This window comes from Nicotiana tabacum, chromosome 17 (genome assembly GCF_000715075.1).
Source record: "Nicotiana tabacum cultivar K326 chromosome 17, ASM71507v2, whole genome shotgun sequence".
Taxonomy (NCBI): domain Eukaryota; kingdom Viridiplantae; phylum Streptophyta; class Magnoliopsida; order Solanales; family Solanaceae; genus Nicotiana; species Nicotiana tabacum.
Genome location: NC_134096.1, coordinates 9224893 through 9251299, shown reverse-complemented (window position 1 = coordinate 9251299; position 26407 = coordinate 9224893). Strand labels below are relative to the sequence as shown.

Here is a 26407-nt window from a genome sequence, read left to right as displayed (position 1 = left end):
TGAGAAGAGTTTACTTGAGATATAGCATGGACTATGTGGTGTCTGATTTCTATCTTGATTTTCCATATGGTCTCGAGTTATGGGTGTGTTGAGGGATCTCTCATGTTGTTTAGTTATGGAGTGAAGTAGATTCTCATGTCTTATTGATGAGTTCAGAATCGAGAAGATTAAGTGATTGCGTAGTAGTCGTGACTGTGGAAGGGTATAAAGAGATGTCAGTTTGAGGCAAGGCAGGTGGGTTATCTCCTGCGAGGTGTCCCGAGGTTGTGTGACCCCTATGATGCTTTGTAGAGAGTTATCTTTTACCAGTGAATGATATATGTTGCAATTTGAGTTTGGATCTCTTGTGGAAGTTGGCTTAACCATCACGAGGATGAACGCGATATTTGCAGATGATTTGAGGTACTAGATGGTTTGTGTTGCATGAGCGGATGAAGGATTTAGTGGAATCTCACTGTGGTATTATGGTAGTAATGGGGTATGGTAATTGTAAGTAATCAGATGTTTTATTCCATGGCTTTGAGCCAAGTGGGGGAGTCTGCTATCGACGAGTTGATTGCACGGTTATGTGTTGTATTGGTTTCAGTTCGGGGTATACTGGCTAATCAGTTATGACTTGCATAGGTCAAGATCGAGGATGAATCGGGTAAAGAAATTTCTGTATACGGGTTGTATTACTCTCTATGGGTATATGGGAATCTTAAAATAATTGAGTGGTTATTCGCGAAAAATATAGTGTACATGGAGTAGGAATTTTATCGGTTGCTTAGGAGTGTGGGTTACTCCCTTGGGTGTTGGTGTGCTAATGGGGCACGGGTCGTTCGGTCCGTTTGGTCGGTTTAATTGATATTTGAGTAGAGTGGATGACTCTCGAGAATGGTTCTAATGGATTCAAGATTTATATGTAGCAATTTGGAATTTTCAAGATTTGTATATGGCTAGAAACTGAGAGTTACATTGGATGGTATCGAGACTTGTGGCATTTTATACCATTGTGGATTATGCATTTCAATATCAAGAAGGTGAAGGAAATATTTTTAGGTTCACATAAGGTCTCTTTAGAGTGAGTGTCGCGGTTGTGGTGCTTTGGGGTGCTTAAGAGGGAAGTCAACGGCTTATGGGCCTTAGGGCATTGTGGTTTTATACTAGGGTCTCTTGTGTGGTGAATTTTGGTTAAGGATCGTGGTGTTCCAGCAAGTAGAAGTATCAATTTGAAGTCAGTTTGGAAAGGACTTGAAGAAATAGTACAGCGTGGTAGTAGGTTGGATCAACACAGTAATGGATATAATCGGTTCTTTGGGCACTTATGATGTGGCTAGTCTCCACAGGTGTTTCGTGGCAATGCTCTTGGATTTTGGCGACCTGCGTGGCTGGGTTGAGTTAGAGAGATTCAGTTCTGATAGCTTGGTTATGTGCAAATGGGTTTCGAAGAGTTCTCAATGGTTTTTACCACGGTTCGAGGAGTATATTTCCTACCGGTGTGAGGAATATGTTGTGTATTGGGATTTTCTCCGGGATGAGATCAAATTGAAGGTTTCTTACTGATCGGGTATGTATTATGCTTGTGACTCAGAGTTGATTATGAAATTCTTGTACTCTTCACAGGATGGTATGGTAGATGCAGTGTGTTGTGTGGGATTGAGATTTGTATGTGCAAGGTCACAGGTCAAGTTGGAAGGGAAGGGCATAAATTCGTAGGCATCATGGACGGTTTCAGATGACAAGGTAAATGATATTACTAATCGGTATGTCTTGATGAGAGTATACATTTCAGAAGGGGCAATGTGTTTTGATTTATGGATACTTCACTGGTACTGCGACACTCTCCTGGTTAATCGAATGCTGATATTCGAATTTTGCTATGTGGCACGGAAGAATTTTAGAAGTATTCCTCGAGGGATAATCGTGTATGAGAGATGTGTTAGACATTCTGGCGGTGGAGTTGGGATTAGATATGGTGATTCGTGTGTTCTATGGATTTGGAGACTAGGAGTTCTCAAGAGTAGATTGTTTCATGGTTGTGGACTGTGAAGTTATGGCCGAAGCTAGCTAGACGTTAGTATGTGTTATGATTCAGTCATTGTGGGTTTTCGGAGGGTTATTTATCTATTTGTGGGTGTCTGGAGTTGATTTTGGGGTCCATTGGTAGGCCCAATTAGGATGTGTATTCTACACCGAGTCGGATTTGTTGGCTCCATACTGCTATTGTTGAGGGATGTCCCATTTGGTTGTTGTTGAGCTCATTCATTTTCTAAAATGATATGTGATTTACTTTTCTATGCTACGATGAGTTGTGATTCATTGGTTATATGCACACCTGGTGCGGTTCTATTTGGGCTTTATAGTGGAATTTAAGTGAGATGAGTAATTGGGTATTGCATGGTTGATGGCGTATGTGTTATGTTTTTTCGGGTTTTGTGTGGCATTGTGTCATCTGCTTCTCCATGGTTATGGTAATGCACTTTGAGTGCTTGATGTCGGATTGCGTGTGGTTATTGATTTTGAGCATGGTGGCTGAGGTATTTCATATGGATCAGTGTTTGGATGGGGTCACATATTGCAGCGGAGTTATGTTGAGATATGATCCCTTGTGTTAGATTCGTGTGTTTTGGTTCTACGGTGTGTGATAGGTTATTAACATTGCATTGTGGTGGTACTTGTTAAGCTTGCGGGATAGTTCTCTCGTTAGAGTCATTTTTTCATGATTGAGTACATTTGGAATGGTTCTTATTGGTGCATGGATTGCACGGGTTGCGGCTTTAGATTATATGGGTGTGTCATGTCACTAGAGTGGTCGTGTTGGAAGGATAATATCAAAAGTCGGCCTAGAAATTTGCTATAGTTCTTGTCGAAGGAGAGAGAGCTCCATGACTGGTGGATCTGATGAATGGTTATGAGTTTTTGCGTGTTTCTTTCATCATCGGTAGTGTACGAAGGTTTTAGAATGGAGTCTTGTTTGATATGAGGTTTATTACCGGCATTGGGTTATTGTGAGCAGCTACTGTGATTAGAAATCATTGCTATGAGTATCTGTGTTATGTGATATATCATGTGATTGTATCTTAGGTTATGGTTGCGGCTTGGTATAGCTTGTTCAGACTTATACAATGTGTAGGTTGCGAGATTCAGATCTTATAAGAAATTTCGGATGTTGGAAACTGGATTATAAGGCTTGTGGGCTAGGTTGAATTGAGAAATTTTAGTTATGTTGTGTTATCGGACCTGTATGGGATAGGGTGACGTGGGATCACACTCGGGTATGTGCATGGTAAGGTTACACGGAGGATTGATGGATTTGGGAACAACTCTTGGCACATCGAGGACGAACGTATGTTTAAGTGGGGGATGATGTAACTACCCGACCGGTCGTTTTGAGCAATTGTACTTTGCTCGGTAGTTTACGGGCATGAGTAGCTACGTATGATGTATTGTGACTTATGTGAATCATCGGTTTTGGTTTTCAGGTTATTCAAAATCGATTTGGAAGAATGCATTTCATTGTTGAAGCTTTAAGTTGAAAGAGTTGACCAAGTTTGACTTTTTATGAATTTGAACCCGGAACGGAGTTTTGATGGTTCCGGTAGGTCCATATGGTGATTTTGGACTCGGGCGTATGCCCGGATTTGCATTTGGATATTTCTAGAAGGTTTTAGCACAAGTTGGCAAAAATTAGAAATTTGAAGGTTTGGAAAGTTCAAAAGTTAGACCGGAAGTTGAATTTGAGGATATGATATTCGGATTGTGGTTCCATGAATTGGAATAACTTCGTTATGTTATTCGGGACTTGTGTGCAAAATTTGGGTTCATTCCGGGTTGATTTGCTATGTTTCGGCACGAGTTATTAAGGTTGAAAGGTTTAAAGTTCATAGATTTTGATTTGAGGTGTGATTCGTCGTTTTGATGTTGTTATGTGTGTTTTGAGGCCTCGAATAGGTCCGTATTGTGTTATGGAACTTGTTGACATGTTCGAACGGGGTCCCGAGTGGCTCAGGTGAGTTTCGGACAAGGTTTAGATCATTTCATTGCATTTTTTAATTTTTGCTAAGCTGCTGGTTCTGGTGTGATTGCACCTGCGGCTGGTTTCCGCAGGTGCGATGGTCGCAGAAGCGACAAAGGAGTCATAGAAGCGAGGTGTGAGCTGCTGAGGAAGACCGCAGAAGCGGAAGTAAGGGCGCATTTGTGCGTCCGCAGAAGCGTAAGATTAGTCGTAGAAGCGGCGAGTGGCGTAAGAGCGGGAGATGGTTGGCGCACCTGAGCGTGCGCAGAGGCGGAGAATGTCCGCAGATGCGAAAGGGCCGGCCTCAATGGACATCGCAGAGTTAAGATTTTATCCGCAGAAGCGGAGGTTGCAGATGCTACATTTTAACCACATATGTGGAAATGCTGGACAGAAACCATAAAAATCGAGGCTTTGGTTCTTTCTTCATATTTTGAGATGTGGGACTCGGATTGAGGCTTTTTTTGGAGCAATTTTCATTACAAGGATTGGGGTAAGTGTTCTCTACTCGATTGTGGTTATATTTCATGAATCTACCTTCATTTTTGGTAATTGGATTGTGAATTTTAAAGAGGAAATTGGGGGTTTTGGCATAAAGTTTCATAATATGAATTTTTGAGTTTCGAACCACTGTTTTAAAAGGTGTTTTCGGGGCAAGCCCTGGGGCGAGGCATACCAAAAATGCCCCGGGGCGATGGTGTGGGGCGAAAGTCTCAAGAGACGTACGTCCAACAATTTGGGGCGTACGCCCGGGCGTTCGAGGCACATTTTTTAGTGAGAAGTAAACCTTAGAGACTTTTTCAAATTCAAACAAAATTTGTTGAATAAGTCCTTCATATAATACCTAAATTCTCAAAAGTCAGTTTGATAATTACTCAAAATTTTTAAAAAGGATATTCAAAAGTATTAAATTTAAAAGTAAAGACCTTTTTTTTTATTTATTGATTTAAGCCCTAATTCATGGTTTTTCCAATTTTTTATCTTGTCCGCTAGTCTGCTAATATTTTCCAAAAGCAACGAATATTTAATTTTCTTTACAAATACAAAGAGAACTATATTTTTCTTCATAGCAGCAAATTCAAATTTCAAATTGCAGGTTAATCATCCTTTTTGTTCCTCCATATAGAAAACTTTATTCTTTTAGACTCAAATTACTTGTGCTTGTAAGTAGCGTATAATAGATTGTTTTGATTAGTTTTTTGTGGGGATGGAGCTCTCTCTCTCTCTCTCTCTCGCGCGTGCGCGCACACACATTTATGAATATGCATATCAAAACGTCTTCACAATTGAGATTATTTTGGGGGTTCCAGAAATCAAAATGGGCTGGGTCGGCCCATATCTTTACCACCCAACTATCTGATTTGGCCCATGTTTTTATTTTACGCCTCACTGATGCATATGTAAAACACCTCGCCTTACGTCCACGCCTTTTAAAACACTATTTTGAACATCGAATTGGAGTCAGATTTGAGTGAAACTAATATGGTTGGACTCGTAATTGAATGTGTTATCGGATTTTGTGAGTTTTGTTGGGTTACGAGGCACGGGCCCAGGTGTGATGTTTGGCCAATTTTGGGGTTTTGATTAAGGATTCGATCTTTATCATTTGTAATTTTTTCCTTGGGCTTTATTTGATGTATTTGAGTTGCTTTTGGCTAGCTTTGAGCCGTTCGGAGGTCGGTACGCGTGAGATGGCATTTTGGAGCATCGCTTGGCTTGCTCGGTATTGGATTTGTCTTGTTCGAGGTAAGTAACTCTTCTAATCTTGGAGCTGAGGGTATGAACCCTGAATATACGTGTTATTTGTTTGGTATTGAGGTGACGCACATGCTAGGTGACGGGTGTGTGGGCGTGTATCATTAGGCGATTATGACTTTCTATGGTACTGTGTAGTTATCTGAACTTGTCTGAACTCATGAAATCTCTACGTACTAGAGTTATCAAAATGTGATTCATGCTATAAACTATGTTTAGGTTACATGCTTATCCTGTTGGGACCCACCGAGGTCATTTCTGCTGTTGAGTTATCTTCTTTCATTGCATTACATACTCAGTCATAAGCATTCATATGCATATCATATCTCAGTCTCTGTTGTTATTTATTGATACATCATATCATCATTTTCGAGCTAGTTTCATGACATTGTGAGCGTGTGAGAGAGAGACTAGAGAGATTGATGACTGAGTGAGGCCGAGGGCCTGGTTGATTCTAATATTGATACTATGGCACGCGAGTTGTCCGTGCGGATTATAGCGCTTGGGCTAAAGGAGCCCCTCTGGAGCCTATACACACCCCCAATGAGCGCGGTTGATTTATATTGAGGGATGGATCTTCCATGGACATGGATCTTGTCCGAAGCATTTATATTGAGGGATGGATCTTCCCTGGACATGGATCTTGTCCGAAGCATTTATATTGAGGGATGGATCTTCTCCATAGGCTGGATTGGCCCTACTCAGTACTGAGTGACTGATGATCAGTTGATGTGTATATTCCGGGATGGATCTTCCCTAGGCCGGATTGGCCATATACAGTACCGAGTGATTGAGCATCAAGAGTAGAATGTGTGAGAAAGTGAGATTGAGTACTCTGAGAGTGTGAGTACATGAGTTCATCTCTGAGATACATTGCATTGACATGCACACATGACATACATGCATAGAGATGTGTTTTCCTCATGTTGTACGGTATCACGTCATTCATGATTTCTCACTGATATTGGCATATGTGCATGGTGATGCATTTCACACTGGCTATCTGGAAAGAAAATGAAACATCTTATTTATTATTGAAAGAATTTTTGGGAAAAAATATTGTTTTTAAACTTATATTTTTGGTAACTTCGGTAAACGATTTGGGTTTTCACTGATACAATGGAAAGGCAGAATTATTTTCAGAAATCATGATTTAGCTGAGCATTTATTCTTTGGGTTAATTCTTTTATTACTTGCTTTATGTTGTTATAAACTGTTGTTGGTTATTGGAGCTGGACCCTGACCTTGGTACAACCTCGTCACTACTTTCAACCTAAGGTTAGGTTTGTTACTTATTGAGTACATGGGGTCGGTTGTACTCATACTAAACTTCTGCACCTTGCGTGCATATATTTGCTACTGATGTTGCTGTGTTCGTTGGGAGCTTGATCTAAAGATGTACATGCGTTCCGGTTGTAGCTGCCTCTTGTTCATGGTAGTATTAGATTTATAAAAATCTGTTCATGTATATTTCGAACAGATGATGTATTTATTTCTTACCACTTTTGTAAAATCTATTCTTAGAAGCTCATAGTTTGTACTACCAGTCCTTGAGAATGTATCAGATTCAGATATTTCTTTACTTAATTGCTTTTTTAATTATTATAGGAATTGGTTAGTGGTTAATTGGCTTACCTAGCGGGTTGGATTAGGTGCCATCACGACTAGTCGGATTTTGGGTCGTGACAAAATATATCTTTCATTCATCTAAATTAATATTTATCACGGTTGTAAATTACATGGTAGCACGTGGGCTTTGCCGTGCGAAGGTGATTGTTATTGTGGGCACGAGGTGCCATATGTGTAAGATTTGGAAATTGTGGTCCATGACTTGTGGTTATGAGGTGTGGTGCCTCGGGGTAATTCTTGTTGTAAGTCCATGCATTGGGAGCGATTTGATTATTTGAGTTGTCATCTGTTTGTTCTTATTTGAGTTCATTTACATCTCATCGGTGTTCTGATTATCTTGTTTCTTTATTACTCGTTTACTACTTTCTCCCATTTATGTTTCTATTACTTCATTGTTGGTTGTAAATCAATAATTTTTTCGTCGTTGGTCTTACATTGATGTTCTTTCCATTGTTAGCTTATGTATATCTTGAACAGGTTTCTATGTCCAGTAGGTGTCTTGACCTGGCCTCGTTACTACTCTACCGAGGTTAGGTTTGATACTTTCTGGGTACCATTGTAGTATACTCATGCTACACTTCTACACATTTTTGTGTAGATTCAGGTATTCTGATTGTGTTGTTGAGAGTTGCGCTTGCGCGGCGGGAGACTTCTAGGTATACCTGCTTGACGTTCGCAGGTCTCAGAGTCACCATCTTACTTCATTGTGCTACTATTAAATTGTAATTCAAAACAATATTGTATTTAGAAATTCTACTGTATTTTAGTGGTGCTTATGACTCCGTACTATCAGTTTTGGGAAATGTATAAATATTGGCCGCTTGCGGCTATATGTCATTTAATGGTTTATAATAAATGATTAAATAATTTAATTCTGTTATTAAATCAGCATGTGTTAGGCTTACCTAGTCTTAGAGACTAGGTGTCATCACGACATCCTAAGGTGGGAAATTGGGGCCGTGACAACGCCCCTTAAGAAAATAATGGTTAGGAGGTATTGTTGACCATCCTTATTTATGTCTTATTGGTATTTGAACAATCATAATATTACCTCATAATTGAGGTGTTTATAGTTCAAGAACAATTACTACTAAAGGTAAAGTAGGAAAAAATAATTAAGTTTGTCTTGAACTTCTAATTATAAATAATTTGAGATAATTATTTTTAAAAATCACGTCAAATAATTTGAGACGGAGGGAGTAACAACATTCAAGTAATAAAACTCATGTATAAAATAAATGGCATGCACTTGTTAATTTAATAAATGCAAGGGTACGAGTAATTAAGTCTTTAGTAACAAATATCAATAAAAAAAATATATAGATATGATGGTTTGATTTTATTTTTCTATTATTATTAAAAACTGACTCAAAATGATTGGTCTACCCAAAATATAGGCCATTGCTTGCCATATTGGAAATTGTCGGTATATAGTTCTGCTGCTTTAAATCCTCTTTCTGGTAGGTTCTTATGAGTTAAGCATCCTTCTAATACCACTTGAAATCTGTCTACTTAATTAAAATGTACTATATACATGAATTATGCATATGATATCAGTTTCAGAACCTTGATTTCCTCATTAATCTTATGTGTCTATAGAAGTTGATAGACAAGCCGCTTCAGAGGATAAAATATTATTCTATTACTGCATACAAAGGATAGAAGTGAAGTAGTACCACTTTTGCTTAAAAAATCTCATCATCTTTCCTCTCCTGTCATCACCTTTTAGCTCCTTCAAGCCAGCAAACCGTTTCAAAACCTTTACTAATGAGTCATACTCACATGCATGATTGAAGCTTGCAAAATGTTACTGGTTTCAGCTAATGATCAGAAGATTATTATTTCATTATATACTATGCATTAGTTTTTCATATAATTTCTTCTGCCTCCACAAAAATATTAGACCAATCTGAGGACCGACACAACTGTATTAGTTGAGGAGTTGAAAATACTTCTAGGTTCGACCAATTTTTCCTTTGTTTTTCAACAAACTACAATGTTTACTTTTGTACATATCTATTTCTGGGTGTTTTATACATGACTTTGGCTTTTACAAAAAAATAAATAGAAAGCACACTCTTCCAATGAATATGGCTGAGCAAAATGATGTGTGAGGATTAAGATACTATAAGAAGAGGCACATAGAGCAATGCATGTTAGCAACGTCGCGGGTGTAAATTTTTTTTCAGGTTAATGGATTTTTGTACATCTCTCACAAAAAAACTTACACATATGTCAGGTCAAGATGGAGAAACAAATTCTTGCAAAATTTGGATGTTACTCAAATAGTTCCAACATCTTACATGTTCCATGCAACTTCATCAATACTTCTGCTTCTGCACGTGGTTCAGAAGTAAGTCCTTCGAAATTCATTATTATTTGTGTCACTATTGAGTTTATGGTACTAATTGACTGCGTAATTTATGTCACTATTGAGTTTGGGGGTACTAAGTGACTGCTTGAACGTTACAACAAATGGAGAACATGGAAAATTTTCTCGCTAAACTGGATTTATGATGAATTATATGTTACCATTGTTTATTGCCCACCAATGACTGCTGCCTCAGCTATCTATGTTGTCGACACACACCATTGAGACAATTTGGAATGAGGCACTTAAGCTGCACAGTAGTTTCTCTATGTCTCACGTAATGCGAGTCATTCTTTTTTCTGTACTCAAGCCCAATCCAACAGAGGAAAACAGCTGGCCCACTAGTGTTTACCGAAGAGAACCGACCCTGTTATACACTTACTTGTATTGTATATTTTTACTTGTATTTTTCTCCTTATTATACTTGTAAATATAAAAGGACATTATGTGGGAAATGAATTAGTTTTTTTGGTCAATTATTATTTTGACTAGCTCATATCTTCCTCTCGAACTTTCTGTATCTCTCTTCTCTCTTCTCACAATGTTAGGGTTTCCTTTTAGTGCGTCGGGCCCGGTCCTAAGTGGGCTTAGCGGGCCTGGTCCTAAGTGGGCCGGTCCTATGCGGTCCGGTCCTAAACGGTCCCGGGCTTATTGCTGGAACCGGCTCGGGACCGGGACCACGAACTAAAGGTCTCGGGTTAAATGGGCCGGTCCCGGGCCTAAGTGGGCCTAAACAGGCCTAAACGGGCCTAACAAAAACTTTCTATTTTTAATTTTTTTTTTATAGAAGTTAGAGGAAAAAAAATAGTAATGAATATATATAAGCTATATTCGATTTATATACTATATATACATCTTAAAATATATATATACTATATTATATAGACATAGTATACATCTTAAGATATACTATATATACATCTTAAGATATACTAGATATATATATAGTATAGTATAGTAGATCTTAAGATATATATACATCTTAAGATATATAAGCTATATATATATATATATATATATACACACACTATACTATATATACATAGTATATTCGATATACTCGATATACATATATATATAAGCTTATATATATACTATACTATACTATATATACATCTTAAGATATATAATATATACACACACTATACTATATATACATAGTATATAAGTCATATTCGATAATATACATCTTAAGATATATATAATATATATAGTAAGATGTATATATATTATAGTATAGTATAGTATATACTATATATACAACTTAAGATATATAAGCTATATTCGATATATTCGATATATATATATATATAGTATACTATATCGAATATAGCTTATATATCTTATGAGATGTATATATAGTATAGACTATAGTATAGTATAAATATAAGCTTATATATATATATATGTATATCGAATATAGCTTATATATCTTAAGTTGTATATATAGTATATACTATACTATACTATATATACATAGTATATAAGCCATATTCGATAGTATACATCTTAAGATATACTATATATACATGTATATCTACTATACTATACTATATATATATCTAGTATACTATGTATATATAGTATATCTTAAGATGTATATATAGTATAGTATAGTATATATATAAGCTTATATATATATGTATATCGAATATAGCTTATATATCTTATGAGATGTATATATAGTATAGACTATAGTATAGTATAAATATAAGCTTATATATATATATATATATATTATGGGGTATTTATAGTTGAAAATAGGGAAAAAGTGTAATTATAAAAAGTTTGGGATTAAAACAAAGTTGGGGAGGTTAAAGGGGGTTAAATGACTATTTTATAAATAGCCAACGACTAATTTTTAAAAAAGAAATAGCCGTTGGGACCGTTTGGCCTGCTAAGGGACCAGGCCGGTCCCGGGCCTGACGGTCCCAAATAATAGGACCGGCCCACGAGACCGGACCAGGCCCGCTAAAACCGGACCAAACGGTCCTGGCCCGCTAAAACCGGACCAAACGGTCCTGGCCCGTTTAGCCGTTTGGCCCGCGGTCCCGGTCCTGGACCAACCCACTTGCTAGCCTTAGCTGAGGCTTGTACCAAATTAACATGGTATTAGAGCAAGGATCTAGATTCCTCTCATCGTGAGCTCTCTTCCGATTGTACCCTTGCCGAAAGTTTTTCTCGTTTTGGTTTTGGTTGAAGTCAGAGGTAGTCGAAACAGTGCTGTCTTTTTTCACAGGAGAAATTTCGGGCTTTTCAACTTCGATCCTTGGTTGAGGTATATTTTCTCTGAAACTTTTGGTTTTCACGAAGGTGCCATTACATTTGGGAGCGAAAATCATGTCTAGCGTTTGCGATTAGATGAGACCTTACTTCTTCGGGTGTTCAGAAGAAGGTTGGTATATTCTCCCCTATTTGCATATGTTGATTTTCTGTTGATTGCATCTATGTTTTACCTCTGTTGTTATCAGTCGACCTTTATCTTTTGTATTGTGAATTCCTTCTGATTGGGTGTGATAATGGGTAGTATACTGAATAATGATGATGTGTCTTCGACTCCCGATGGTTTTGTTCCCTTTTCACTGGATCCATCTCACCCTCTCTATTTCAACCGTCTGATAATCTTGATAGTCAATTGGTGTCTGTGCCATCCAATGGGCCTTGCTTTGTACTTTGGAGAAGTAGTATGGTCACTTCTCTCTCTGCAAAGAATAAATTAGGGCTAGTAGATGGTAGAGTCTCCCAGCCTACATCAGATTCCCCTTACTATGCATATTGGAAAAGATTTAATGACATGATCAAGGCCTGGATAACAAATTTAGTATCTAGAGAGATTGCTACCAGTGTGATGTATTTTAGGACTGCCAAGGAAGTCTGGAAAGACATCAATGATAGGTTTGGGCAGTTAAATGGGTCTAAGTACATCCAACTTCAAAGAAAAATCCACTCTACTACTCAGGGGTCTTCTGACATAGCATCTTACTTTACAAAGATGAGAAGCCTCTGGGGTGAGCTACATTCCTCATATGTAGGACTTGTATGCTCTTGTGGTGCCTTGCCCAAATTCATAGAAGATCAACAATTATTCCAAATTTTAAATGGTTTAAATGACTCATATTCAACTGTAAAAAATGCTATTATGATGATGAACCCTCTTCTACCAATGAGCAAGGCTTATTCCCTTCGTCAACATGATGAAAGTCAAATGGAAACTCATTCTTCTGTCCCAAGTTTTCCTGGAGTTACGTCTTCCTTCCTAGTTTCTCCGGGCTCATCAAATGGGAACAGGACCTTCAGTCAAAAGGTGAATTTTGAATCTAGGAGGTCTAACACAAATGTTTCTTGCAAATATTGCAAGAAACCTGGACACAATATGGACAAATGTTACATACTCCATGGATTTCTTCCAGACTTCAAGTTCACAAAGAACAAGAAGTCTGCTTCATGTGTTCAGACTGAACCTGCTTTCACTTCCTCTACATGCTACTCCAACTACACATTTCTCTGAGTCATCAGCTCATGGTTTTACTAAAGAGCAGTACCAACATCTCCTAGCTCTATTTCATCAGGCTTAACTATCTTCTGGGTCAGCTCATGATGATTCTACTGTGGACAACACTGTATTTGCACATTTTGTAGGTTTGTTTAGTAGTTATGCTGTAAGTTCTGTGGACTCTCATATATGTGCTTCATCACAGTTAAATGTAAATCCTTGGATATTAGATACAGGAGCAACTAACCATATAAATCCACATAAGCACTTACTCTTTAATGTAAAACCTTTAACTAAACCATTTCTTGTCACTTTGCCAAATGGATATAAAGCCAAAGTAGTTTCCACTTGATCTTTACATCTCATACATGATATAGTCTTACTCCATGTCCTCTTTGTTCCTTATTTTCAATTGAATCCGATTTCTGTACACCAACTCATCTGTTAATTAGATTGTTCAGCTTTATTTACCAAATCTATTTGTTCTTTACAGGGCTCTTTTCTGAAGAGGCCACTGAAAATTAGTAAGGCGGCATGAAGACTGTACTACCTATAATATGATGTTGAACTTTTTCCTGCTACATCCACTTCCATGTTTGTTCCTCATTCATCTGTTAGTTTACCTGTTTCTGTTCCTTCTATTAACACTAGTCATGTAGTAGATCATGTTTTTGATGTTGTCTCTTGTAATCACACATCTACCTTTAATAAAGTGGATTTATTTTGGCATCAAAGATTGGGCGATATGCCTTTCCACAAAATGAATTCCATTATATATTTGTCTGACAAAATATCACCTAAACAATCTTTCTTGTGTTCTATTTGTCCAATGGCTAGACAACAAAGACTTTCTTTTCATAAAAGTGTTATACATTCTACTGTTCCATTTCAACTAGTCCATATTGATATATGGGGTCCTTATAACTCTAAAACTTACAATGGGTTCAGATATTTTTTGACCATAGTAGATGATTATACAAGGGCTACTTGGACTTACCTTCTTTATTGTAAGAGAAATGCACTTTCCATCATTAAGGCTTTTACAGCCATGGTCAAAGTGCATTTTAAATCCTCTATTCAAACTTTTAGGTCAGACAATGCTCTTGAACTTGGGGGCAGTTCCGAGGGAACTCATTTCTTTAATAGTGAAGGGATTTTACACCAAACTATCATTCCACACACTTCTCAACAAAATGGAGTTGTAGAAAGAAAACACAAACATTTACTTGAGGTGTCCAGAGCTCTTCTTTTCCAATCTAATCTTCCTCTCAAATATTGGGGTGATTGTGTCCTAACTGCCACTTACCACATTAATAAAATGTCTTCATCTGTCATTAAGAACCTTTCATCCTATGAAACATTATTTGGGATCCCTCCATCCTATGAACATCTCAAGTCCTTTGGGTGCCAATGTTTTTCCACCTCTCCCAAACTAAGGAGAGAGAAGTTTCTGCCTAGGGCCATATCCTCTATTGTTTTGGGATATCCCTGTGGTAAAAATGGCTATAAGCTTCTTCACATTTCCAATCAGTCCATTTTCTGTTCTAAGGATGTTGTTTTCTATGAACATGTGTTTCCTTACAAGTCTGATTCTTCTCCTGCTCTGTTTTCTCTACCTATTCCTGCTTCCGTAGACGTCCTGCCTACTTCTGTCTCTCATACTCACGGCAGTGTACCTTCTCCTTCTTCCAACCCTTCTTCCAGTCCAGCTCCTAGTTCCCCTACCCCTCCTTTTCCTTCTCTAGTCTCTCTACATGATCCTTCCTCTTCTTCATCTTTGTCACGCTCCAAACTCGGGGAGCGCGACCGGCGCTCAACCGAGTGAACCTGGCCGAGCAAGCCTGTTAAATTTTCTTCTACCCAAACTCATCCATGAATAAAAAGAAGATGCACTCCATTAATCAAGCACTAAAAATATTTCATTAACAACTCCCATTTCATTTCCATTAGCAGCTTCATTCATAATTTTCAAATTATTAAAAGTTTATATATATATATATATATATATATATATATATATATATATATATATATAATGAAAATATGTTTGTCAAATACCCACACTTCTAGTTCAATTCTCGACATTAAACACCGTCCACAACCTGTCTACGGAGCCTCTAAGTACAACAGAAGAGTAGTATGGAAGTGCCGGCAACAAGGCCCCAGCTATACTTCAAAACACAATGTACAACTCAAATGACATCAGGCCCGGAATAGAGTCGGGCTCACCAAAACCTGATGAATAGAGAGTGACTGCTATCGAGGACCAAAGCTGCACGCTGATTAACCACCTGCATCCATTGAAGATGCATCGCCCCTGGCAAACGAGATGTTATTATATATGAAATAGTACTAGTATGTAAAGCTAACTGTCCTCTTTCAAAATAGAATGCCAATGTAAGAAAGGGAAAACCCATGGAAACAACAATCAACAATCAATGATATCCAAATGACAAGTTAAACATAATAATTTCCAAAATGTGAAGATAATACTGTGAAGATGATAATCAAAATATGAAGATAATATTATTTTTGGTTGGGAGATCTTTAGCACTGATATACCATTATTCACAATATCACCATTTATAATACCAATACCACTATACTTTTAGCACAGAGTCCGATCACGACTCGATCGTCTAGGCCATCTCATCCGAGACATCAACCACAATCATAATTTCAATTACAGTTTCCAGCATAATCACCACTATGTGTGCGGCATGGCGTCCTATCATGACCCGATCGACTGGGCCATCTCACCACAATGACGTGTGGATCGACATCATCCTTTTCTATCAACAATCCCATCCCAATTAATGGGAATAATTTTATCACATCAATCTTATCCCAAATAATGGGAATGGTCACAATCTACTCCTACACCGACACGTGTAGTTTTGGGGTTAGGTTATTTCAACCTACCCTTCCTCGGTGATTATCGATACTCCCAAAAATATCTTTGATTTTCATACAATGGAAACAGAAGTAGAAATTGCATTTTACCTCATAACCTTTCATACCGTATATAGCTTCATTGGTACTTTTAGCGACTTACAACATCATCATTTCATTGGCTCTCTTGGCCATATATATGATGCATCATTCATGGCACGATGGCCGTATTTCATATTCCACACTTTCATTTCTTTCCTTTCATGGATCGTTATCATAAATATCAACATATATAATATTCCAGAAATCATAACTTTAAATTCATTAGAAATGAAGAATTAAGCACAATAGATTTTTTCCCAAGAAATAGAGTAAAATGATTGGCAATTGATGCACAAGTTAAAAATATAAATAAGTAACACACCATTTATTCTTGAAATACTTTCCCCAAAAAGGGCAATACATGATTTCCACTCACGAATATGTAAGATCGCAAAACCCATTGAAAATACTCACAAAGAATAACATTAGTTAAAACAGCCGCATTAGGGCATGACTTGAGGACATAAGCTTTTAGGAAAGTCTACTTTTGAAGTAATTTTGGAATATTTGAATCAAGGCTCATTTCATAATCTTTCTCACATCATCTAATTTCATTGGTACCTCTAGCCACAAGTATAACTTTGATTCTTGGCATGGTGGCCATGCTTTATATCTTCAACTTACTTCTTTCACTTTCGAGCATCTCTATAGATTATTAACAACAAGACATTTCCAATCAAGACTTTAGATACACATATGAGCAATTAAGGGTCATAAACATATCGAGTTTTTCTCACACAATTTGGCATACTAGTTTTCATTTGAAACATGACTCAAAGCCATAACATTTTAGTACACAACCCGTACTTTGAACATATATCTTTCGACATAAGGCTCATTCGGAATAGTCGAGTTTATAAAGAATAACTTGGAACATAGGAATTAGGAACTTGAGCCAACCATGCTTGAAACTTATGGGAACATCATGGAATTCAATTCTAAAAGAGTAGTTTAGCCAACATACCTGGAATTCGCCCCTTAATAATACTACGACGTTCCACCATACTAAACAAATTCAATCTACAACAATGCAACACAATTGCACCAATATTAGCAAAATTTCTATACTTTAAATCATTTAGACTTTTTATCAAACATGTAGTGTTCATATCTTTCTGCAACCTCCTCCAATGGAATTTCTTCATCTAATAACCACCTTCCACACCAATGATTTACCTCACAATCGTCTCTAGGCCATTCATAACTTCCATTAGCACATGCATGCCCAACAATTCACTCCCACCCCCTAAATCTTATCAATTAATTCATTTTACAATCTCTACAATACCAACACACCTAGGTTAGGCACTCATTGCTTTCAATCACCATCCCATAATTCCTAACACATATTTCGTACATAAATAATCACCATGAATTTATTAGAGACGGTAGACATACCTCTTGTAGACCAAATCTCGAAAGACAACTTTTGGGGTGTTCTTGAGATTTTGAAGAAATCCTATGGAATCCAATCAAAACCTTGTTGTAACTAGTGATTGAGAAGTGAAATCATCATAAAAACACACTTAAAAACTCACCTTAGGTGTGTATTGTAAGCCTTGGCCGGATGGGTGATGGAGAGAAAGCCCTAGTCTTGAAAAAATGACTTAGCCACTCTCTCTCCTGGCCTTGGGGGTATTTTTAGGGTTCCTACGTGCGCGGTCGCGCACCTGGGAAAGTGACCGCACATCTGGTCGCGCACATGAGGCAGAATACCCTCTAATATGCGCGGCCGCACATCTGGGCGCTCATATGGCATATGTCCGGTAAAATGGCCATAACTTTATGTAGCATCCAAATAACAAAAGGTTTGATGCGTTGGAAACTAGACTCAAAGGGCTTTAATTTGATAGGTAGATCACCTCCTAAGTCTTTATAGTTTGGTAGAAGAATGCATTTGAAGTTGGATCTTGTGCGAATTGAGACATCCTTTCCCCTTAATGTATACAACTTGTTCCACACAAGTTCTTGCCATTCACAAAACTCCTTAGTATGTTCCAACACACCTTAAATATATATTTTCATTTCAAAATAATGTGGTTCTATCCCATGGGTCTCCGTTAATACTCAAATACATTATTCCCAAATACCGCTGGTGCACTTTAAAATCTTAAATCATTAGGAAATTTTTAACGGGGCCTTACATTCGCCCCCGCTTAGGATTATGCATCCTCGAATGAGGAGTAGAGTCTGCCCCGAACACCTAATATAATTGGGGCCTATCCACCTACTAGAGAATCCCAAAACCACCCTAACAACATATCCATAACTCAACAAAGCATCACAGTATATATCAATAACACTGATCTCAACCTTAAGGGCATTACTTTTACAGAAGTGGTATCTAGACATGAGTTGCGCATACTTAAATCATAACACATAACAAGTACCCTTTTGAACCACAACCATTTGGTTATACAGGCAAGTGAGAATACTTCCTTTACTTTGATGGAGACAGATCTCAATTTCTAGACTTATCTTACAGGAATGACAACTAGGTACCTCTTATATGCCAATTACCCATTAACTTGACCTTCAATAGTTTCCACCGGAACGATAGGCAAAGGATTTCCAACAACCTTCTGGAACCTAGATACATGATGCATCGGGTGCATGGAGGACAACAATGGGAAAACATCATACTCATAGTTTGACCTATTTCCTTCAATATTCCATAAGGCCTAATGTGACTACACATACTTTACCTTCCTTAACAATTCACCCAATATGTTCATAGAGAAAATCTTGAGAATAACCCGTTCACTTTTTTTAACTCTAAATCCCTACGCCGAACACCCAAACTAAACCTTTGGCGACCTCCAACAATTACTCTAAGATGTGCTAGCTTGAATATTACCATAAAACTTCCTATCCAATATATTTTATCACGGGATGATGCTTCTTCTTTGACATGTTTGAACCTTCAACTCCCATAGGTTACTATAAATAGGAACAACGAGGTCCGAGATTGGGCTAAAATTTTTCAGGAATCGATCAATGTGCTGAGCAGGGCATTTTAGGAGGTTATATCCTAAGAGACATGAAGGTTACTACCAATAGTGCTGACATGGTTAATCATTGTGATGACATTATTGATTCGACAAATGAGGCATAGAGTTGCCTAGTAGGCATTGATAATGCAGGGACCATGTTCATGATTCTGAGATTTAATAGAAATGAGTCATTTTAGACATGTGACAGATGTGAGGCATGGTCAGGAGGATAAATACATTAGCATCAGTTATTCTTGGAAGACTATGAGTCATGAAAAGGACAACAACAATTGTTTCATTCCATATTTGCCTTGTTCGGCAATAGTAGGCCTCAAAAAGAAATAGCCAAGTGCGTGACACCAGTCGCCTCTTGAAATGTAGGGAAAATCAGTTTAACTCGAAATGAGAATATTTTGGCACCCTGAATGTGATATGGGTTTCAAAATACATGTAGTTGCATTACGCTCTTAACATTAACTAACACAAGGAATAGATATACCACAATTCCATGAGGATGAAAAAAAAAGTTGAACACTTGTGAGATTATTATCATTCGGACATCTTAACCCTTCAAAATAGTTGATCCTATATGAGAGAATTAGAGATACAACAAACTTGTCTTTCAAATCAATATGCTCATCATATGTGCCATAATCTGAAACGTCCACCTCAAGTGGGGAGGAAAAGTTGTTATAAGGCTGCTTAACCTTCAACCACACACGAGTGAAATCATGTACCTAGGACATCTTAATGTTTGGATGAAATCATGTATTAGTTAGAGAGAATGAACACTTTGCTACGAGCTAGACATGTTTTTGCCATAACAGCTCTCGAACTGCAATACCAGGCTACTTCATGGGTACCTACAATACTAGGAACAAAGTGAGTTACTCACTGAGGCATGATCTAAGTGGACATAAAAGTCATACTGATATGGGAAAACAAAAAGATCTTCATGTGACGAATTTGTGAAAATCTTGAATTTACCAGAAACTTTATGCGGACGAGTGACCATTTCAATTGACATGTACACATATGATAGCTGTTGAGATATGCTCTTATGTTACTAGACAGTGGAAATGGTTTATGATAATTCTCACAAAAGGGAGTAAAGTGACTGTTCAAACCATATGAGTAACGTGCACAAGAGAAAGAGACTGGCTCAAGAAAGATCTCGGCACTAGGCTACCTTACATTAGATTCGATACCATGTATATAAACATTATGGTAGTGTGTGCACAAGTACAAGTGAGAACATGCTATCCATTTGAATCAAAGGTTCTATAAGAAATTCATCAGGTATAGTCCCTTGTTGAGAACTTAGGGAAGCAAGTGGAAAGTATTAACCTAGATTTGTGACTTAATTCAAATAAATCATTATAAAACTCAATTCCTCAAGAGGTTGTAAATAAGATAATTTGTGATAGAGTGTATTCACAAATAATACACCTCGTTTAGAAAGTAAGTACATGTAATGTTTTTGTGATTATGCGTCTTGTTAAGATCGTGTTTATGAAGGCTTATCAATATGGATGTACATATATAACAAGGAAAAATTATGCGTGTTCATAATGATGTACTAAGTAGTGAGTTACATGGTCATTTTAGATTGATATGGCAATACCTTAATTGATGTACCTCGACTCCACATACATAACATACATTGGTACCATAGTGACATACCCCAGAATGATATCTCCTACACTTCGCGCAACAGGGATGAGGTCCACTAAAATGACTCGCCCCACTGACCTGATATTTACCCTTTTTTTGCATACATCAAAAACAGTCCCCTTGTCCTTCTTCCAAGCCTTCATGGCGGGAGTAACAATCTTTATACCGGTTTGTTATGTGGGCTATTGGAATTTCCCAAGCCTGCCACCACTAACATACTCTTGAGCACACTCACAACACGACGCAAAATGTTCCTGCTCGCATATCGGGAAGACCGAGCTAGGATTACCCAACCTAGGGCATTTGTTATTCTTGTGCCCCCTCTTTCCACAGCCATAAAATATTTCAAGAGTCATCAAACACATCCCCAAGTGGCACTTCTTACAAATCAAACATTTCTGCTTATTGGTACAAACAACCCTCTTTCGTTTCTTAGGTTCTCTCACCACATGATCTGGTGGCGTGGTGACATTAATAGGAATATGGACACTTCCCCTAGCAACTGGTTCTTTCACCCCCTCCCTGCTGCCTCGAACCCGTGGGTTACTCATATGGAAAATGAGACATGATGAAGAATTTAGCTTCCTATCTTGAGCTCTATCGCACGATTAGGAGTATCAAAAAAGTGTGAAATTCCTAAATGCCCAAGTAGCCTCCTCATTATATATGTGGTCGACAACACACCAATAAGAAGGACTCTACTAGACACGGCTCCGAGACATCTAAGGACCCTTTAAAATCTTAGGCTCTAATACCAAGTTTGTCGTGCCCCAAATTCGGGGAGCGCGACCGACGTTCAACTGAGTGAACGCGGCAGAGCAAGCCTGTTAGATTTCCTTCTACCCAAACTCATCCATGAATAAAAAGAAGATGCACTCCATTAATCAAGCACTAAAAATATTTCATTAACAACTCCCATTTCATTTCCATTAGCAGCTTCATTCATAATTTTCAAATTATTACAAGTTTATAGATATAATGAAAAATATGTTTTCCAAATACCCACACTTCTAGTTCAATTCCCGATATTAAACACCGCCCACAACCTGTCTACGGAGCCTCTAAATACAATGGAAGAGTAGTATGGAAGTGCCAGCAACAAGGCCCCGACTATACTTCAAAACACAATGTACAACTCAAATGACATCAGGCCCGGAATATAGTCGGGCTCACCAAAACCTACTGAATAGAGAGTGAATACTATAGAGGACCAAAGCTACCCGCTGATGAACCACCTCAACCATTGAAGATGTTGCGCCCCTGGCAAACAGGACGTTATTACATATGTAATAGTACTAGTATGTAAAGCTAATTGTCCTCTTTCAAAATAGAATGCCAATGTAAGAAATGGAAAAACCATGGAAACAACAATCAACAATCAATGATATTCAAATGCCAAGTTAAACATAATAATTTCCAAACTGTGAAGATAATACTGTGAAAATAATAATCAAAATATGAAGATAATATTATTTTTGGTTGGGAGATCTTTAGCACTGATATACCATTGTTCATAATATCACCGTTTACAATACCAATACCACCGTACTTTAGCACAAAGTCCGATCACGACCCGATCGGCTAGGCCATCTCATCCGAGACATCAACCATAATCACAATTTCAATTACAATTTCCAGCACAATCACCACCATGTGTGCGGCAAGGCGTCCTATCACGACCCGATCGGCTAGGACATCTCACCACAATGACGTGTGGATCGACAACATCCTTTTCTATCAACAATCCCATCCCAATTAACGGGAATAATTTTATCACATCAATCTCATCCCAAATAAGGGGAATGATCACAATCCACTGCTACACCGGCACATGTAGTTTCAGGGTTAGGTTATTTCAACCTACCCTTCCTCGGTGATTATCGATACACTCAAAAACATTTTTGATTTGCATATAAAGGAAACAGAAGTACAAATTGCATTTTACCTCATAACCTTTCATACCGTATATAGCTTCATTGGTATATTTAGCTACTTACAATATCATCATTTTATTGGCTCTCTTGGCCATACATATGACTCATCATTCATGGCACGGTGGCCATATTTCATATTTCACACTTTCATTTCTTTCCTTTCGTGTATCGTCATAATAAATATCAATATATATAATATTCTGAAAATCACAACTTTAAGTTCATTAGAAATGAAGAATTTAAGCACAATAGATTTCTTTCCAAGAAATGGAGTAAAATGATTGGCAATCGATGCACAAGTTAAAATCATAAACAAGTAACACACCATATATTCTTGAAATACTTTTTCCCAAAAATGGCAATACACAATTTTCACTCACGAATATGTAAGAACGCAAAATCGATTGAAAATACTCACAAAGCGTAGCATTAGTTAAAACAGCCGCATTGGGGCATGATTTGAGGACATAAGCTTTTAGGCAAATCTACTTTTGAAGTAATTTTGGAACAGTTAAATCAAGGCTCATTTCATAATCTTTCTCACATAATCTGATTTAATTGGCACCTCTATCCACAAGTATAACTTTCATTCTTGGCACGGTGGCTACGCTTTATATCTTCAACTCACTACTTTCACTTTCGAACATCTTTATAGATTATCAACAACAAGGCATTTTCAATCAAGACTTTAGGTACATATATGAGCAATTAAGAGTCTTAAGCATATCGAGTTTAGCTCACAAAATTTGGCATACTAGCTTTCAATTGGAACACGACTCAAAGCCATAATATTTTAGTACACAACCCGTGCTTTGAACATATATCTTTCGACATAAGGCTCATTCGCAATAGTCAAGTTTATAAAGAATAACTCAAAACATAGAAATTAGGAACTTGAGCCAACCATGCTTGAAACTTGCGGGAATATCATAGAATTCAATTCTAAGAGAGTAGTTTAGCAAACATACTTGTATTTCGCCCCTTAATAATACTAAGACATTCCACCACACTAAACAACTTCAATCTACAAAAATGCAACACAATTGTACCAATATTAGCAAGATTTCTGTACTTTAAGTCATTTAGACTTTTTATCAAACATGTAGTGTGCATATCTTTATACAACCTCCTCCAATGGAATTTCTTCACCTAACAACCACCTTCCATACCAATGATTCACATCACAATCGCCTCTAGGACATCCACAACTTCCATTAGTACATGCATGCCTAACAATTCACTCCAACCCATAAATCTTATCAATTAATTTATTTTACAATCTCTACAATACCAACACACCTAGGTTGGACACTCATTGCTTCCAATCACCATTCCATAAGTCCTAACATATATTTCGTACATAAATAATCACCATGAATTTGTTAAAGACGGTAGACATACCTCTTGTAGACCAAATCTTCAAAGAAAACTTTTGGGATATTCTTGAGATTTTGAAGAAATCCTATGGAATCCAATCAAAACCTTGTTGTAACTAGTGATTGAGAAGTGAAATCATCATAAAAACACATTTAAAAACTCACCTTAGATGTGTATTGGAAGCCTTGGCCAAATGGGTGATGGAGAGAAAGTCCTAGTCTTGAATAAATGACTTGGCCACTCTCTCTCCCCGGCCTTGTGGGTATTTTTAGGGCTCCTACGTGTGCGGTCGCGCACCTGGGCAAGTGACCGCATATCTGATTGCGCACTTGAGGCAGAATACCCTCTAATATGCGCGGCTACGCATCTGGACGCGCATATGGCATATGTTCGGTAAAATGGCCATAACTTTCTGTAGCATCCAAATAATGAACGGTTTGTTGCGTTGAAAACTAGACTCAAAGGGCTTTAATTTGATAGGTAGATCACTTCGTAAGTCTTTATAGTTTGGTAGAAGCATGCTTTGAAGTAGGATGTTGTGCGAATTGAGACATCATTTCCACTTAATGTATCCAACTTATTCCACACAAGTTCTTGCCATTGACAAAACTTCTTAGTATATTCCAACACACCTTAAACATATATTTTTATTTCAAAATGATGTAGTTCTATCCCATGGGTCTCCTTTAATACTCAAATACATTATTCCTAAATACCTCCGACGCACTTTAAAATCATAAATTATTAGGAAATTTTTAACGGGGCCTTACAATCTTCCTCCTCGTCTGATCCTTCACCTACTCCTCCCTTTATTCCTCTAAGGAGATATTCTAGACCAGTCCACCTACCTATTCACCTTAAAGACTATGTGTATTCATTTGTACTCTCACCAATATTTACACCACCTACCGAGGTATCTTCTGTTGATTTGCACATGCATGGGCCTCAGTTCTTTCAGTAGGTTGTTTCCAATCTTGCTTGGCAAGAGGCCATGCTAAAGGAATTTCAAGCCCTTGAGGCAAATCAGACATGGGAGATATTGCCTCTTCTTCCTCACAAAAAGGTAATTCCTTGTAAATGGGTGTATAAAATTAAGCAGAAGGTTGATGGGTCTATTGAAAGGAATAAAACAAGACTAGTTATAAGGGGTGATTCTCAACGGGAGGTATTGACTTTAGATAAATTGTTTCACCTGTTGTTAAGCTCACTACTATAAAATGCTTACTAACTCTAGCTGCCAAGAACAAGTGGATTGTTTTTCAGCTTGATGTTAATAATGAATTTATGCATGGTGATCTCCATGAGGAGGTCTACGTGAAGGTGCCCTCAGGTCTTGATATCTCTGGTTCTTCCTCTTCTTATCTCTTGGTTTGCAAACTCAAAAAGTCCCTATATGGCCTTAGGCAAGCTTCCAGATAGGGTTTTTCAAATTGTCTGAAGCTTTGCTCTCCAAAGGCTACATTTCAAGTTTCAATGATTACTCTTTATTCACCAAATCTACTTCTGATTCTATGGTTATCTTGGCTGTGTATGTTGATGATATATTGTTGGCTGGAAATGATTTGTCTGAAATGCAATCCCTTTTGGATGCCACCTTTAAGATCAAAGATTTGGATTTAGTGTATTATTTTTTGGGGTTGGAGATCTCTCTTCGTCCTCAAGGATACATTATGAGTCAACAAAAATTACATCTGATCTCTCTGAGTTCAATTGTCAATAAATTTCTTCTGTATTGACCCCTTGGATCCTTCTGTCAAGCTCACTATGGACATGGGGGAGCCTTTCTATGATCCTAGTTTATATAGACGATTGGTTGGGAAGCTGAATTTCTTGCAGAACACCAGACCTGATATATCTTTTTTAGTACAACATTTGAGTCAATTTCTACAAACACCTCAAGTTCCTCATATGATGGCTGCTTTGCATGTACTTCGATATCTCATGAATGATCCTGCTCAAGGTGTTCTCCTCTCTAGTTCTTCAGATTTTTTACTTCTAGCATGCTCTGATTCTGATTGGGCTTCTTGTATGGTGTCTCGCAAATCTTTTAGTGGATATTATATTACTCTTGGTGGCAGTCTCGTTTCTTGGAAGAGTAAGAAGCAACCTACCATTTCTTTATCCTCTACTGAAGCTGGATATCATGCTCTTCGGAAAGTGGCTGCTGAAACTTTTTGGCTTGTTAGACTT

The 26407-nt window shown here is 37.6% G+C and overlaps 1 protein-coding gene across 1 annotated transcript; it reads left to right on the top strand.

Annotated features, from left to right (window-relative positions):
* The first annotated feature begins 12438 nt into the window (after nucleotides 1–12438).
* Nucleotides 12439–13260, top strand: LOC142171686 (uncharacterized). The gene has a single exon (XM_075235373.1). The coding sequence runs from the start codon at nucleotides 12439–12441 to the stop codon at nucleotides 13258–13260; it is 822 nt and encodes a 273-aa protein (XP_075091474.1).
* Nucleotides 13261–26407: the final 13147 nt, after the last annotated feature.